This window comes from Egretta garzetta, unplaced genomic scaffold (genome assembly GCF_000687185.1).
Source record: "Egretta garzetta isolate BGI_Z169 unplaced genomic scaffold, ASM68718v1 scaffold279, whole genome shotgun sequence".
NCBI classification, from domain to species: domain Eukaryota; kingdom Metazoa; phylum Chordata; class Aves; order Pelecaniformes; family Ardeidae; genus Egretta; species Egretta garzetta.
Window position 1 is genome coordinate 446870 of NW_009260844.1, and position 17361 is coordinate 464230.

The 17361-nt window shown below is 38.9% G+C and overlaps 1 protein-coding gene across 11 annotated transcripts in view; it reads right to left on the bottom strand.

Moving 5' to 3' along the window:
• Window positions 1-17361, bottom strand: part of PAN3 (poly(A) specific ribonuclease subunit PAN3) — a 78874-nt gene that overhangs the window by 51126 nt on the left and 10387 nt on the right. For 7 of the 11 annotated variants that reach the window (XR_004843084.1, XM_035902546.1, XM_035902547.1 and 4 more), the window contains exons 3-5: window positions 7303-7369; window positions 5594-5664; window positions 3293-3355 (exon numbers count right to left, since the gene is read on the bottom strand). Coding sequence is in view for 8 of the 11 variants with exons in the window: in XM_035902546.1 (XP_035758439.1) it covers window positions 3293-3355; window positions 5594-5664; window positions 7303-7369 (201 nt within the window). In the remaining 3 variants the exon portion in view is untranslated. Of the gene's footprint in view, window positions 1-2598; window positions 2762-3292; window positions 3356-5593; window positions 5665-7302; window positions 7370-17361 lie in introns of those variants that run through there. The other 4 variants (XM_035902550.1, XM_009647126.2, XM_035902551.1 and 1 more) reach the window with 3 other exon arrangements.

Sequence of the window (17361 nt, forward strand, 5' to 3'; positions counted from 1 at the left end):
CTAAGCCAGTGGAAAGGCAGGCTTTTTCCACCATCATTAGAGTAGATAGTTCTGTGTAGTGAAGACTTGCCAGAGTACCACCACCCCAAGATGTACTTTCAAAAACTCCATTACTAAAGGAGCACACACTGAGCAAACTACAGGTTTTGTAATGTTTAAAGGTCTCCTAACAGGCCAGAAATTTTTATATTACTTATAAAAATAGTGGCAAAATGATGCACAGTTAAGAACCAAAAATACAGGAAAAAGAGGACTAAAGACTGATGCAACTTCTACTCTGTCTTTACATGACTTCTCAAAAATGGTATATTTTCTAGCTGCTTTAAATATTTGTATAGTGTCTTCAACAAATGCATGCACGAGTTTAAAACATCTTTCAATTATTCTACTGCAAATCACTCGTAGATACTACATACAGCTTGGCACAGAAAGAATCAAAGATTGTAAATATAAGCAAAAGCATCTTGCACATTAAAGTTACATTTATAGTTAACTGCTTCAGCTTGCAAGCTGCACTTGACAAAGTCTTGGTGACTACCTGAAAAGTTATGCTTTAAAAATGGGGAGTGAGGGTAGCACTTAAAGTTTTAGATGTCTGTAGGTCATAACGTATCTCTGACATATGTCATAACATATATCTGACCTGCTTAGATACAAAACAAAACAAGCAAAGGTCTTTTTAATACAATTCTGAAGTGTTGCACTAACAAAAATATGATGCTTCCTCATCAATGTATATGTCTAAAAGGAAGTGCTTTAATAATTTCTTACATAACACAATGATCACTAATGCATACACAAAAATGAATGTGAATAATATATTCTCTCGTCACACTCAAAAATGAAAAATATCATGCTATGTAGTAATGACAGGAAGAGCACACGAGCAAGGAACAATTCCAATAACTAACTATCCCAAAGAAAAATATAAAACAGGTTAGAGGATATCATACCCTTAAAGCACATTTTAGACCAAGGTAAACATCTTATTACCTGCAAATATTTATTAGTTTTCTCTAGAAGCATAGTCTGTCTTTCTACAATCCTGCAACAACTTTTGTTTAAATCACTTATAAACTGTAATGCTTTATTATTGCAGTAGGGGTGTATAATCCCGGAAGGAAAATTTCAGGTTTGAAATATAAATTTAGCCCAGGTATGTTATAAAGCCTGCGCAGCCATAATTTTGCAGTTTACAACACAGTGACATGATGTGGTGTTTGGTAATGACCCCTCAACTTCTCAGAACATGATTCATGCTTCTGAGACGGTATTCAGGAGCCTATGAAACACAAAACAACTGTCTCAGCACATTTTCATTGAGGGTAAATACAGCAAGACCAAACGGGGCACACATGGCTTTTCAATGAACGCCAGTGAACAACACAAAGATCAGGTATCGGGGGTGTCAAGACAGAGCTGGAGATAGGAAGCTGGAGAGAAGTATAGCTTCCCAACAGGTAACAAAACCAGATGGAGGACAGGACACTCAAAAATAAACTAGCAATAGTTTTTAAGAATTTGTTTTCCACAGGACCTGAAGTTAGCTTTATTGTTTTCTTTTAACATGAGGAGAAACCCTCCTTACACTCATTAAAAAGCTTGCATTTATGCAGACTAGGCATACAGGCAGTCTTTTGTTTCAAAATTATTTTCTCTGCACATTTATTACTGCTGATCAAAGTATATGAATTAAAGAAGTCTGCTGTCCAGCCTCACTTGCTGTAGATCTCCACAGAGAGCACTAAACAGCAGCACTCTGTTCTGGGTGAACTTCAGTCCAAATGATCTCTCCTATACCTTCCATTCTAATCTAGAGTCTTTTGGTCCTGGCTATTAGTCACCTAAAACCAATGGAAGGAGTTCTAGAAAGAATTTCTTCAAAATACATACAAAATATCATTAAAATTGTATTGAAAGTTGTTCACTACAGCAGTGGGTTCACTCCTTGCAGCCTGTGGACAGACTAACAGTGGTTCTCACCTTAACGGCCCTCCTCTAGGTATGACTGAGCAATTAAAAAAAATGAAATGGAAATAAACCAATGTTAGGAACTTTTCAGAAGAGTTCAGTTTTCATGAGGATTGAAGGTATGAAAAAACAAAGTAAAATGTAAAAGCAATGCTTTTCACTATCCTGTAAGGCTGACCAGTGACAAGTAGGGAAACTCTTTAGCCTGGATTGGTGGCAACAGTCTCAGAACAAATGTAAACAAACATTTCATCATAGATTTTCATTTTAGCGCGTTAAGCTGTCATTCCCTTGGCAACAGATTCTGATCAGTTATGTTGCATATGTTTCAATGAACTGTTTACCAGTACCACCAAAATGAATGCAAGGAGTTTTCTGGCCAGATCATTTCAGGGTTTAGAGAGAAGCATTCTTCTAAGTAATAGCTAAAGCCAATTTAGGAAAAACACCCAAGAAGTTCAAGTTCAGAATGCCACCCTATTTTTAACAAGCATAACATGTATTTGAAGAAAAAATAAAATAAGTGTGACATCATTATTTTCAGGAAAGAGGGTTAGTCTATTACTAACTCTAGCTTTTGTTCCATGCTTCACAAATCCTATTTGTGCATTGTAGATTAATACTTACCTGAAAATCTCTTATAGGAAATTCACTTTAAGGTTGCTTGTCTTACTGCATGTGGAGTTACAACAACCGGACAGTAAATCCAGAAGGTTTTACAGTTGACAGAACCTCCACCAAGGCTCCATCTACAGAAATACTTAGCTCCTTTGATTTCATTTTAAGTATCCTATAAAAATGTCTTTAAATAGTAATCTTAGCTTTCCTGAAATCTAAAATTGAAATGCAGTTTAATAATTTCTAAACAGAGAAAATAACCTCAAGAATGTTCATAAAAATTCAAGGACTATGTTTACTTTTTAAACAAACAGCAAAATAATCATATGTAACTTGAATAGCCCAGTCACACTAACTAGTTTCGAAAAAGCTGTCTAATTAAAAAACAAGGATATTCAGAATTACAATCAAGTCTTATCTTTAATATTTTATTGATATCAAATATTTATGTCCATACGGCTTGCCCATTGTTAAAGGGCTGCCAGGATAACAGGATCAGCAATATCCAGAGACAATAAAGATTAATAAACTTAACTTCCTTGCTTAACACAGCTACATATTACATGCTTTTACAGAAACTATTCAGTTTTAAACAACACAAACATGCAGGTTTTACATAGTTGCAAGTAACTTAATAGTTCTAAATATTTAAAATATCACAATTCTAATTTGTAAAGAAAAGCAATTGCTCTTTTTCACTTACCAAGACTGTATTATATCTGTCCTCCAAGTCAGTGATAAACGAAGGAAATGCTGGTTTTGCCAGCTAGTTCAGAACAAACAAAACCTTAGCCCTGGGCTCTTAGCAAGAAATGGAAAGACTTTTTTCAAATAGTAGATGTTATAAACTTCTACATTTGAGCTAGTCACCAAGGCTCCCTTTAGAGTCAATGAACAGAAGCACACACTTCTAGAAGGCTATCTATCTTGTGTTACAGGAGGCGTCAAGCACCAGCCAGATAAATCACATTGCTCAAGTTCTAAATAAACCCCAGTTACTGGGGTGGGGGGTGGAGGGGGGAAATCACACAAGTTTTTAAATACCCGGCACTCAAGCATTTAGTGCTTTTGAGGAAATCACTTAATACAATTTGAATATTGTACTCAACAAATACTAAAAATATTAAAAAACTACATCCACAACTATTTGCAATGTATTGTTTGGTAGTAAAAGTCAGTCACAAAAGCGTGATTAATTTCTCACCTTTAGCCACCGATTTTTATTCACTTAAACCTGACACTGACATCTAGTCTTTTCCAAAATACTGTTCTCAATGTGAGCTGAATGTTCCTTTAAGCTGCTCATCTCTCTCTACTGACTATAGAGGGAGCCTGGCTGCCTAGATTTTAGACAGCTCAAGTAATATTAGATGAAAACTTCCTCACTACTAGTATTATTTAACAACCTTTTGTACAAACATACAGTACAAAATAGCAGTCATAATAATCAATAAATTATTAATATGCAAAGCAAAACACAACCTCTTTCAATTAATGCCAGTTATGTCTGAAATATTAATTAGAAAAAATCCAAGTCAATCAGTTTCATAGATGAATCTTTCTCTTTACACTGTTTTAGCAGGAAGTGGCTTAATTTGCCGGATTTTATTGGGGAAAACAGATCAAGTCAGAAAGGACTCTACATCAGTATTTGAGCTTTGAGTTATTTAAGCTTTACACTCAAACATTAATCTGTTTGCTTCCATTTTCTACTGTTTTGATGCACTTTGAAGTAGTTTTTAATATTAGAGGCAGTGGTTCCTCTGGTAATACTTCTGTATGATAGTGCATTTTCTTTTGTGCTTGTGGTTTGTATACATAAGCACACACTGACACTTCCGTGCATATATAGAGAGAGTGAGCTTGCAGACTGAGTTAAAAAGGAGTGTATGCTTATCTTCATTCTTATTATCCTCAATAAGTGGATAAAGAACACATTTATAGTTATTTACATCCAACTTCCGGTGCACTATACTGGCATTAAGGAAAAGTGCAATTCAGAGATTCCATGTAGTTTGGATACATCATAATACTAGGAAGTTAACATTCTACAACAGCATTTCATTTCAAGGAACATTAGTCTGATGGGCCAACCGTGGTAATTATCTTTAAGCCCAGTCTTCACCTGCATGAATGATACAGAGCTCCTGACTGCCAACACACAAATGGAGCTCTACACAAGTCACAAGCATGCTGATGCAGGATGCTTTCAGGACAATGCATTATCGACTACAGGGAAGTTCAGGATCAAGTGGCTAATAAGAAGAGTAGTAAAACATTAAAGTCATTAGTGAAAGTAAAATCTGGTAACTGGTTGGGACAAGATGTCTTTTTTGATAAGCCACAGTTCACAAAAACGAGAAGGAACTCTGGTGTAACCAAACTTTTGTCTCTCATTCCAGCCACTGCGTTTGCAAGCATATAAGAGGAAAACACCACAACCTATGTTGGTGCAGGTCAAAAGTGTTTGAAGATGCTTTCTAGTCCTCAGCAAAAGTAAGATTTCTCAATACAAATTAGAGGGGGAAAAAAATCCCAGACCCTACCTTGCCAATAATATTATAGAGTGTCTTTCAAAATAAATGCCTTTCAAACTGTAAGAATTACTTTTACATCACGTATAAATAAATGGGGGAATGATTCTTAATGTATTCAGGACTTGATGCCATGAAGGCTTGCAGGTGGCTTGTCTTGTGCCTCAGTACAATAAAAATCATATGTTTTCAAATTCAGTGGGATATGTCCTAATTTTCATATTCAAAGCATTCCTATAAACTTCAGTTTACAAGTGCTTGGAATATTTATTAATAGCAGCAGCAGTCAGATCTGGCATAGCAAAAATGAAGTGGTGAGATCTTATTTGTATCAGCAGCGACATAGCAAAATAAATCTAGTAACATTAGAAGAACCACCCTTGTTTCACACAGCATTTCAAGCTATTCCAGATCATCTTCTTGGTCAATTCATATATAAATATGCTACTTAAGATGTAGTTGTTACCTACCTTCCTCCTTTGAGACACGCTGAGGGCAGCAAAGTCATTAAACAAGGATGAATTTGGTGAAGTTAGTGGATCTGTAAAAAGAATGTAAACCAACACGTTATATACTTCTAATGTTAAAAATAAATGTTACATTTTTTAACATTTCTGTATGGAAAAAAATCTTGTTGACAAAACTAAGTTTAGCACCCACACTACTAAAAACCACAGCATTTCTTAGATTCTGTGCAACTGCTCAATTGAAATGGAACTCATTAGCAGAAGCTAGTAAGTTTAATTGCTGTTGACATTATTTAATGTCTATCTAACATTTCAAAGCCTTCCTCTCCAGTTACCTGAAATTAGTAATCTTCTATGTAACTGTCTTGCAAATAATGATGTGAATCTTATTTGTCCTGTCACTATTCTGCACAAATTTAAATCAGAACTGAAGGTAGCAAAAGTCTACATTCTATTAGTAGATTTTTATTGCTTTTTCTTTGTCCCTATCTATCCTTCCCAGAGTTGAAGCACCAAAAACTGAGTAACAATCACAGATGCAACTTAGAACTCCAAACTGCATGGACAGAGCTGTCAAATTAGCAGATGGCTGCCAGCTGTAAACATTGGTGTTTTGATGAAGCACTTTCTTCAACATTAATCAATACTCCTTAAAGGGATAACTCCACAAGTGAAGCACAGCTTGGGGTGGAACGGGGGGAGAAAAGGACCTGAGACACAACAGAATTTAAACTGGTTTGCAAAAGTCAGTCTGTTTTCTCTCCTTCGCATGCATCACCATCACTATTTGGCCTGTCACAGTCAAACTCTGACTGCATTTAAAACTGGAGACCTCCACTGCCTTGAATAGCTAATTGTTCAGTGAGACAGAAGAAGTAGAATTAATCACAAAACCTACTGGAAATAAACCAGGAGGAAGAAAAAAAAATTTTTTTTCAACTTCCAAGCAAGTTAATTTTATAGTAGTTACTACCATGCTTTAAAAAGCATAGCCGTAGTAAGTAAACTAGCTGCAGGGTCAGACATGCAAATGGATTTCTGAACATCATTTAAACAGCAATTTTCATAGCAGAAGTATATTTTAAATGTATGTCCTTGCCATAAGGAATTAGTAGCCTCTTCTTTAAAGAAGTTAGTTTGACAGCTATAGCTGAAATAATCTGGAGTGCCTGTTATAATTTGGAAAGCGATTGAGGAAAGTGCATTACAGAACTTTAATATACCCTCCACAGTAATTCAGTGAGTATGTTGGCCTGCAGTATGGAGACATTTTGTTTGGTTGAAAACCATATTCCCAGTAGAAGGGAAAAAAAAAAATCTAAGATGTAAAGTACTGCTTACAGGACAAAACTTAACATCTATGAAAAATCATCAGTTATGTGATACATTTCACAAAAACGTACAACCTAAATTTAAGAATAAAACCCTGTACATTCATTCCACACAATAATAATAAAAAGGAATACTACTATGGAGCAATATCAACGCTTATTTAAGCTATCAGTGCTTTGCAGTGGCTATTCAAACTTTTTTCTTTTTCCTTAGTTTCCCCCCCCCGAGTCACACAATATACTACTCTTAAAAAATGAAGTTCCACTGCATCTCAAATCAAATCAGAGGAGAAAAAACCTCCCTTAAGTCTCAGCTTTACTAATGTGAATCTCTTAAATTTCCAAACATACTTTTATACATACTACTTTAAAAGTACTTACCGTGGCCTGCGTACTGCTTGGCACTATCATTGAGAAGGCTAGGGGAGCTGCTGCTATTTGTCATCCTCTGCAAAAATACAAGACAAAACCATATATGTAAAATAAAGCTGTAAAAGACTAAGTGAGAGCAATGGGGATGATACTTAGAAAGTTTTAAGAAGGGATTATGAAACCTGTGCTCATTCCCCACTTAATAAATACTCTAAGCAGACAGTGGTTTGTAGTTGACAAAAATGTTTAGTAAAATAAAGCATTTTGCAGCAGAGCAATGCAAACCAAAAACTGCTGCATATTAAAAGAAAACACTATCTTCGTGAATTTCTAACTTGGGAGGGTCTACCAAACCCACAGTTCTCTTCCTGTACATCGTCAAAATGTTAGATAAGCCAATTACTTATCTCCTTTGAACATTCTTTCACACTGTACTCCTGAAACAACTCCTCCCTTTATTACACACCGTCATCACAACATGAAGCTTTTCCAACAAAAAGACACTCACATTAATATAGCATTTGAGAGATTCTTTTTAAAAACAAAAGAACATTTTAAGACCTCTCAGCAAAATCATGCAATTCTTGTAAGCCAGCAGGACATCTACAACTCTCTCAATTCCTCCTAGGCTCCACCTGCTTCTCCTACATTCTTCTAGAGGTACAGGCTAGCAATAACCTGGACTAAGTGAGGCAGTGCTGCTCTAAGAGCTACCATTGCTTTGATACAAAAGTTTAAAAGTGTCTTCCCTTACTTAACTTGCTTGTTATTTTCTTTGACCATTTTTTTTTCCTGTCTCCCAACAGGAAGAAAAAGTGCAAGAAGAAAAGCAAGGCAAGGTCAGGAAGTGTTCTCCACCACTAAACAAGACTACCAGTAATTTGTTAAAATATTCCCTGGCATGCTTTTGGCCCACATCAACCAGGACTCTCCCAGCCAATTTCCAGGCACTATTCACCAGTGAAAAGATTTGAGATCCCTTCAAATAGGCAGTTTGCAGCCTTTGCTTTATCGGGTGAGTGTACACCAGCACAAACAGGCCATTTTGTGCCAGCTGGCCCTAAGCATCAAGGAAAGTTGCCAGGCTTGTTTAATTTAGTAGTCTAGACACAGACTGAGACTCAGAACTGGTCACTGGAGTTACTGTTTATGCTTACATTTTTTCACAGCCAATCTCAATGTTGGTGGCAGAGGCCGTGCTGGTTTTGGCTGGGTAGAGTTAGTTTTCTCCGTAGTAGCTAGTATGGGGCTATGGTTTGGATTTGTGTTGGAAGCAGCATTGATAACACAGGGATATTTTAGTTACTGCTGAGCAGTATTCACACTGAGTCAAGGCCTTTTCCGCTTCTCACCCCACCCCACCAGCAAGGAGGCTGGGGGTGCACAGGAAGCTGGGAGGGGGCACAGCCAGGACAGCTGACCCCAACTGACCAAAGGGATGTCCCACACCATATGACATCATGCTCAGCATGGAAAGCTGGAGCAAGAAGGGGGGGGACATTCAGAGTGACAGCATTTGTCTTCCCAAGTCACCGTTATGCATGATGGAGCCCTGCTTTCCTGGAGCTGGTTGCCCATGGGAAGCAGCGAATTAATTCCTTGTTTTGCTTTGCTTGCATGCGTGGCTTTTGCTTTACTTAATTAAACTGTCTTTATCTCAACCCATGAGTTCTCTTGCTTTTACCCGTCCGATTCTCTCCCCCATCCCATTGTGGGGGGAGTGAGCAAGCAGCTGCGTGGGGCTCAGTTGCCAGCTGGGGTTAATCCACAACAGAGGGCAAGAAGCTTATCACATTATACTTCAATGCCATTTCATCTAATTCTTGCCCAGAAAGATCAGTATTCTGGAGTAAATTTGGTAAGATGAAAGGAGAACCAATAGAATCTGTAGTGTTATCCAATATGGTAGAACTGTAAACCTACTGCAATCCAGGTTTCTCAACACTTGCAGTTTTCAGACTACCACTGACTTCACCAGAATACTTGTACCTAAAAGAATGAATAGATGGTGTAAAGTAGTTTTTATGTGGAAAAAAAGTTGTAAAAAAAATAGCCTGCACTATTAGAAAAGTAACTTGAAGAATGTTTTGGTAAAATTTAGGTACTTCAGCAGGTGTCTTCAAACATTACCCTCTCAACAACAGGCTCAATCCCTCAGTGCTTTATTCCCCCATGTATTTTTTCCACTATCTGTGTTCCCTTGCTACAGCAACCTTTCTACTATTATTCAGGCTTCTCCGATACAACTCTCCACTCAGTACAAGTACATAGTACTATGTGAAGCAGAACTATAGGACATGCAGATGTCCTAGGACAATATGTATAGTATATGTAACACATGTAAATACTATGTAAACCTTCAGCTTTCCCAAGACTTAAATAAAGCAAGCTGTTTGCTATATGCTCTTTCCTTATTTTGATGCCACATGTCTCATGTTCCTAAATATACTGAACTGACAGTAACACAATGTAACCTTCACTAAAAGATCCGGGATCAACAATTAATTCTTTATACAAAAGGGATGCCTCTAGTGAAACAAATTTTACTTATTTCAACAAAACAAGGTAACACACTGGGAGACCCATACTAACAATCTTGCCCAAGTTCAGGGATGCTCATCCTTCTGCTCACCATGATCAAAATAAGAATACATAAAAATAAATAATTTCTGGATTACAGTAGCTCAACTATTCATACATCATATTCCCTTTCTAAGCAATGGGCAGATGTTAAATCATTTTTCACAAATATTTAAAAAGCATCCCTATTACGCATCTTTTCTTGGCGTTCAATACATCCACACTGATCCTTATAAGAGGAAGTGGTTTATGAAGACATGTCCTAAAGGGAACCTTTCAGATTTGCACAAAAATTGTCCAGGCATATATAAAAATAGTGTTTGTGTCTATTTATAACACAGATTTTCATATTAATTTTAATGCAAAAGGTAATGGTCTGTTGCAACAGGGATAAATATGATATTGAGATCTGGTTGGTATCAGAGATGGTTAAGCATACAGCTTAAACTTGAAACTAAGCACTTTTGTGCCATCAATTTTCTACCTCTTTGCATACAGGAGTTAAATGTTCAATCAACAGACTTGCAATGTGAGTAAGTGATTGTGATGATGAAAATCAGTACTGATATGATCACTAAAAACATATACGGCACACAAGGGAGACAACAGATTGCAACAGAACACATTGTTCAGGGTTCTGAAAGCAGTGTGCAAACAAAGCCTATGAACATCAACTGTGCTTTTTACAAAGTCAAGTTTTGTTCAAGGTGCAAACATATTTACGTGAACCAGGATTCTGAGAAACCAAAGCTTCTCTCACTGATCTTGGGCAGCTCTTGCTTTATCAACTGCTTGTAAGCTGTACCTTGAATGAGGTTAAAAACCTCCACCACTTTCATTAATTTTTCATTTTGCTACTTTTATTACACATGCACAAGCTTAACATTAGTCATAGAAGTCCTGCATGTAATCAGTAAAAGATTTTTAAACTGTTTAAATATTAAAATTTCTACCACACCCAAAAGCATTTAGTCTTAATGAAGGTTAGTTATTCCTGTATCTGATTTTTACCAAGTCAAGCTGAAAATGTCTTGAAAGAAAAAAAGAAAACCCAAGTGCCATGTGTCATTCGTGTTTTCCAGAAGGCAAATTTGATTTTAAATAACACTTCTCAATCTCTTCTAATGGTGTTGAGCTATTTTTCATACAAATTCAATTTCAAGAAGAATGCAATCAACAAAAACCTCAAGCCCAAAAGATGAAAGCTCCAGAAAGGTAAGAGCAACCATTAAAAGGAGAAGAAAATTAACTATTCATTCTTATTAAGCCTACCAGGCAAGGCAAGCACACACATATGAGAGCTTCAGACTTTTTTAGTACATCATGACTTTCACCATATGGAAGTTAACATAGAAGACAACTTTGTCATAACCAAGCACCACACCACTATCCCTCATTTCCATACAAAATCCTTTTCTTCACCTGCCTACTGCTATGATTTATTGAGGTTCTTTAAGCACTAGTTAAAATTCAACTAGGCTGACTGGCATACATCCTGCCCCTCTCCCTTTAAAGGAATTAAAAAGTTGTTCCTGTTCACATCTCAAAAGAAAGCTACTGCAGAGCAAAACTGTCACATTCATCCCTGTTCAAGGATTTAACCCGAGGCTTCAGCTTGAAGTTCTTCCACTGTTGAACCTTCCACCAGTAACAAAATACAGGCTCTTTAATTTCAGAGAAAATTTGAGAAATAAAGTTTTTCAGCATACCCTGTTAATTCCTGAATATTCAAGCAATTAAATTACAGGAGAGGAATATGCTCACTCAGAAGTTTTTACTCTTTCTTCAAGCACCAGCATTAACCAAAGTAACTCATTTCTTAGGAAACAACTGTGTGAAAAGGTACTTTGTCAAAAATGAAACTTTTGTCAAAGTGAATCATTATCTTACCTAGATGTAAGGTATTGCCTATTGCGTACTAATGTTTCCTATTCAGAACCGCTGCAAGTTAAGGTCTTCAAAAAAAAGTATTATTTTCACACAGACTTTAAGACAAGAGATAGTAAAAATAATTTCCATATTAGGTTGCTATTTTAATAATAGTTTTGAGGATTAAATACTTTTCACAGACTCACAGATGGGTTGAGGTTGGAAGGGACTTCTGAAGGCCAACTGGTCCAGCCCTCCTGCTTGAGCAGGTCCTGGTTGCCCAGGACCACGTCCAGACAAGTTCTGAATATCGCCAAGGATGGACACTCCACTGCTTCCCTGGGTAACCTGTGCCAGTGCTCAGTCACCCTCACAGTGAAAGAATGTCTCCTGATGTTCAGAGGAAACCTCCTGTATTTCAGTTTGTGCCCATCGATCTGGTCCTGTCACTGGGCACCACTGAGGAGAGCCCGATCCCGTTCTCTTTGCACCCTCCCTTCAGGTATGAACCTGGATCAAGATTTCCCTGAGCCTGCTCTTTTCCGGGCTGAACAGACCCAGCTCTCTCAGCCCTTCTTCACAGGAGGGATGCTCCAGTCCCCTCATCATCTTCTTGGCCCTTCGCTGGACCCTCTCCATGTACAGAGAAGCCCAGCACTCGAGTGCGGCTTCACCATAGCAGAGGGGAAGGATCACCTCCCTTGATCTGTTAGCAAGACTTTACCTAATGCAGCCCAGGACACCATTCACCTTGTTTTCAGTATTTCTTGGTGCAGTATGCTAGGAAGGTAAGTGTTACAAGAAAAATTTCTGCCTTCTAAAGGTATATGCCACCTTGCCTCCACCCTTCAATGCTCAGCAGCAAAGCCCAGAATTATAGCTGCATTTAAGACAAGTTCGCTTTGCTTTTATCTCCCTCCACTAGAGTATATAGTTACAAAATTCTCATCAAGATAAAGGATGAATAAAGCTTTGCTGCACGTAATTAGATCTAATTTTACATAGCTTATGTTACAAGACTTAAGCGAGGATTTTTGCTTTCTTCTCTACCATTTCTTTTCTCCAAAATACACAAGATGGCATTTGTTCCCTTTGTCTCCATATTCCCTGCCCTAACCTTGAGAAAATAAGCACTTTCCTCAGGTTCATTCCTGTGCTCAGTATGTTATCTCAAAATATTTTGTACTATGTCACAAGCTATTCTCTTAATCTCAATACTCTTCTACTGGAACTATATTTCAGAATATTTCTTTATAATTTTTAGAATACTGTTAGTTGGACTATAAAAGAAGTCATCTTGCAAAAGAATGAGATTGTCACAGCCAAACAAATCATTGTTTATTTGTCAGATTCTGTGACCTACAAAGGGTGATACCTTTTGCTTTCTCTTCTAAACAATCCAAAACCTGTGTTCACAGTTAACATATTTGGCACCATCTGCAGCATGTCCCACTCACAACTGTTTGAACTCAAGCAACTGGATTTCTTCAAAAAGCATTATGTAAACAACTGCATAATTTTACATTTAAAATAGCCCACGTCTGTAGTTCCACTCAGTTCTCAACAGTTAAAAACTGAAGACATTTACAAGCTTCTGTGCTGTAAGGAGAGTTTTATTACTCAACTCTTGACAGATGCAGCAGTGGAAACAAAGGTCTTTGTGTTTATTCAGCTGCAAGGCTTTGAAGTGAGCATGGTCTCTATTTCTCAAGCTTTTGAAGAACACTTAGTATACCAATATTAGCATGGCGAAAGCAAGCAAGACCAGTTCTTCTCCATTGCCTGGCCTTGCCAACTTCAATACTGAAGACTGTTAGGTCCTTTTTTATTTTGATTAGAGACATTAATTGAAAAGCTATGATTCTTACTTTCTATGTAACCTGTAGTCCAATGGAAGCCATATAGTTATAAATCTCATCCTATCAAAATCAGGAAAACTGGATTTCTGTGAAGTAACATACATAAAGACACCTTCTACTGTTTTATGCTCTTAGAACCAAATTGCTCCATTCTACTATGATATTAGAAGTTTTAACATCAAGGTACTCCTCTGCCTCATCCTGCTATAAATTCCCCCAGATGATTCACATATCCTTTTACCATCCCAACATAATACTGCTAAAGCTCCTTCCGGCACCACCTGTATCTTTGATCAGGTCACGTTAGCCAAGGGGCAGCACTAATGCCAGAGGAATACAGACACCGGCTAGCCAAGTGGCACACGCAGAGCGACTGAGCAAACAGCCAAGCATCAGAAGCATCCTGGCCAGCCAGCTCCTGCCTCCTCACTACAGGGAAAGCCAAAAGCAGTGAGCTGCTTCTTGAACCACACCTCTGACTGTCTCTTGGCTGCTGCTATGCCAAAAAGAAGAAGAACAGCTTCAAGGACAGCATGCAGCCTGTGGGCCATGTGTTGTGCAGGCCTGCTCTGTTACTAGTTAGAGAGGGGGAAAAGAGAACATGCTTTGATAAGCTGGAAGCCAATACTGCTAATGTAGTGCATGAAATCACATGCAGATTCAGGGAAGAAAAAGACACATGAAACAAAACTGTATTATGGGAAAACACAAACCAATGACAACAAGAGACTATTAATCAATAGCGAACTAGTTAGTAACAACAGAAGAGGCCAATGGGGGGCAATGACATGTTGGCTAACAGCAAAGACCTTTGAGGTAGGAGGAGTGGAAGGATGAGGCAAAGAGAACTTTTTCAGAAAGGACAAAAAAAGAAGAATTAGAGCCATGGCTTCTGAACTATACCAAGGATTTTCACTCCTTTTTTCCACTGCAAACTGAGCATTGCCATTAACTGCATCTTCACCACTAATTTAACCCCAATGAGATGTTCTAGATCTCGTAAAATATTCAATACATATAACTGAAATCTCAAAGTCAGAAATATCCATTCTACAAAAATGTTGACCACTAGTCACTTACATTATTTATGAACAAAGAAGCACATGCTCTCCCCAATTCATCACGATACAATACACTTTTACTTCCCTTCCTTTTGCTGCTTACTTAACACCGTAACACAGCTTATGCACTGCACACAAAAAAACATGATGATTGCAAAATTCGGATATAGCTTTGCTTGAGGCCATTTGGCTCCATTACATATGCATTATAACAACCCCAATATATACAATCATATACTCCTTTCAACAAACCTCAGTTTTATTTGCTGCACATGACAAATACATTCTGCAGATTAATTAGGAATAGTCAAGACTCACCTATAGAATCCCTGATGATTATGTTGGAAGGTATCTAGTGAATAAAGCATGGACTGCAGAAAGATTACCTCATGGTAAAAGAAAACGAGCTTTACCAAGAAGAGACTGACTCTATTACTATCTTTGCTAGATTGCGGCTGGTTAAGCAACTTGAACTAAGCTTTCTACAGGTAGTCATTAACTCCATTCCTCACCTTCCAGCTGTACAGGTTAGTTTCAAAAACTCTGGGGTCTCTAGTTTGCCAGCACTGTTGGGGGGGGCGGGGACAGAAGGGGTGCTTGTTTAATTGCCATCCTTATTCTTCCCATGCCTCTAAAATGCAGGCTACTTTCTTCTTTCATAAGGAAAGCATTCCACAAAGTTGGGATGCAATAATCATAACCTGCACAGGAAAGCATACTGCCAACTAGCAGTCTTCATGAGAAGGATGTGAACAGCATGCAGAAGTATGGCATGGAACCGTAAGATGAACACTTAATCAACTATCACATGGACACTCATTACACATGCACCATGCGTCTTGTGACCTGAATAAGTCCCACTTATAATTTTCCCACTGAAAAAATTATACAATGTCATGAGGAATACATCTCCATATATAACCTCAAGGCTGCTGTGGTTGGTTGACCCTCGCTGGACACCAGGTGCCCATCAAAGCCGCTCCATCACTCCCCTCCCTCAACTGGACAGGAGAGAGAAAATGTAATGAAAAGCTCATGGGTTGCGATAAGGACAGAGAGAGATCACTCAGCAATTATTGTCATGGGTAAAACAGACTCAAGTTGGAGAAATTAGCTTAATTTATTACCAATCAAATCAGACTAGGGGAATGAGAAATAAAAACTAAAGCTTAAAACACCTTCCCTCCACCTCTCCCTTCTTCCCAGGCTCAACTTCACTCCCAAATTCTCTACCTTCTCCCTCCAGTGGCGCAGGGGGACAGGGAATGGGGGTCAGGGTCAGTTCATCACAACGTTGTCTCTGCTGCTCCTTCCTCCTCAGGGGGAGGCCTCCTCACACTCTGCCCCTGCTCCAGCCTGGGGTCCCTCCCACAGCAGACAGTCCTCCATAAACTTCTCCACCCTGAGTCCTTCCCATGGGCTGCAGTTCTTCATGAACTGCTCCAGTGTGGGTCCCTTCCACGGGGTGCAGTCCTTCAGCAGCAGACTGCTCCAGCACAGATCCCCCACAGGGTCACCAGCCCTGCCAGCAAACCTGCTCCAGCATGGGCTTCTCTCTCCACAGGGCCACAGGTCCTGCCAGAAGCCTGCTCCAGTGTGAGCTTCCCATGGGGTCACAGCCTCCTTCGGACATCCCCCTGCTCTGGTGTGGGGTCCTCCCCTGGCTGGAGGTGGAGATCTGCTCCACCATGGACCTCCATGGGCTGCAGAGGAAATTCTGCTCTGGCATCTGGAGCACCTCCTCCCCTCCTTCACTGACCTTGGCACCTGCAGAGTTGTTCCTCTCACATATTCTCACTCCTCTCTCCAGCTGCAGTTGTGCAGGTTTCCTCCCCCCCACCCTTCTTAAATACGTTAGCCCAGAGGCGCTACCACCATTGCTGACGGGCTCAGCCTTGGTCAGCGATGGGTCTGTCTTGGAGTCAGCTGGCATTGACTCTGTCGGACATGGGGGAAGCTTCTGGCAGCTTCTCACAGAAGCCACCCCTGTAGCCCCCCACCCCCACTACCAAAACCTTGCCACACAAACCCAATACAGCTGCATTGGCAACCTAAATTTAACATCTAACCATATCTTACTAGTGTTCTTCTAGCAGTGTGTTTATTTGCATTTTTGTGCAATTTCCCAGTTTCAAAAAACAGGCTGAAAGAGTTTTCTCATGTTGCATCACTGATGTATCTATTTGTGAACTGCACAGATCCACCAGACATGACTAAGTAACTCATAGACAGGACTGATGTTTTCATCTGCAAAAGCAAAACTGAAGGGCTAATGAGGTACTTTACACAATTCTGATGTTTCATCGATGTCAGAACACTAAATTTTCAGTATCTTTAGTTTGATTCAACGACCTGGAGAGAAATAGGCACATGGATTTGTTCTCTTCACTCTTCTTTGCCCCAACTTTACATTATGCCAACTTGTTTCTTTGTCCCAATATCTGTGTTTTTCACTTGTGCAATTCCAGTCCCCATTCTGTGAATGTCCCACCAACATCTCCTCTCAGCTTCAGCCCCTTTGCTCATTCTACATTCCTTATTCACGTATCTTCAGCTCAGTTTCTCTAAGCCTACAGCAGAAGTTTCTGCTCCAAATAAAACAGATGCAACTCTTTCATTAAATACAGATCCACTTCACACTGCTTCAGTCCAAAGTGGAAGAAAAGGAAAGAGGGAAACAAAGCAGATCAGCATTCCTG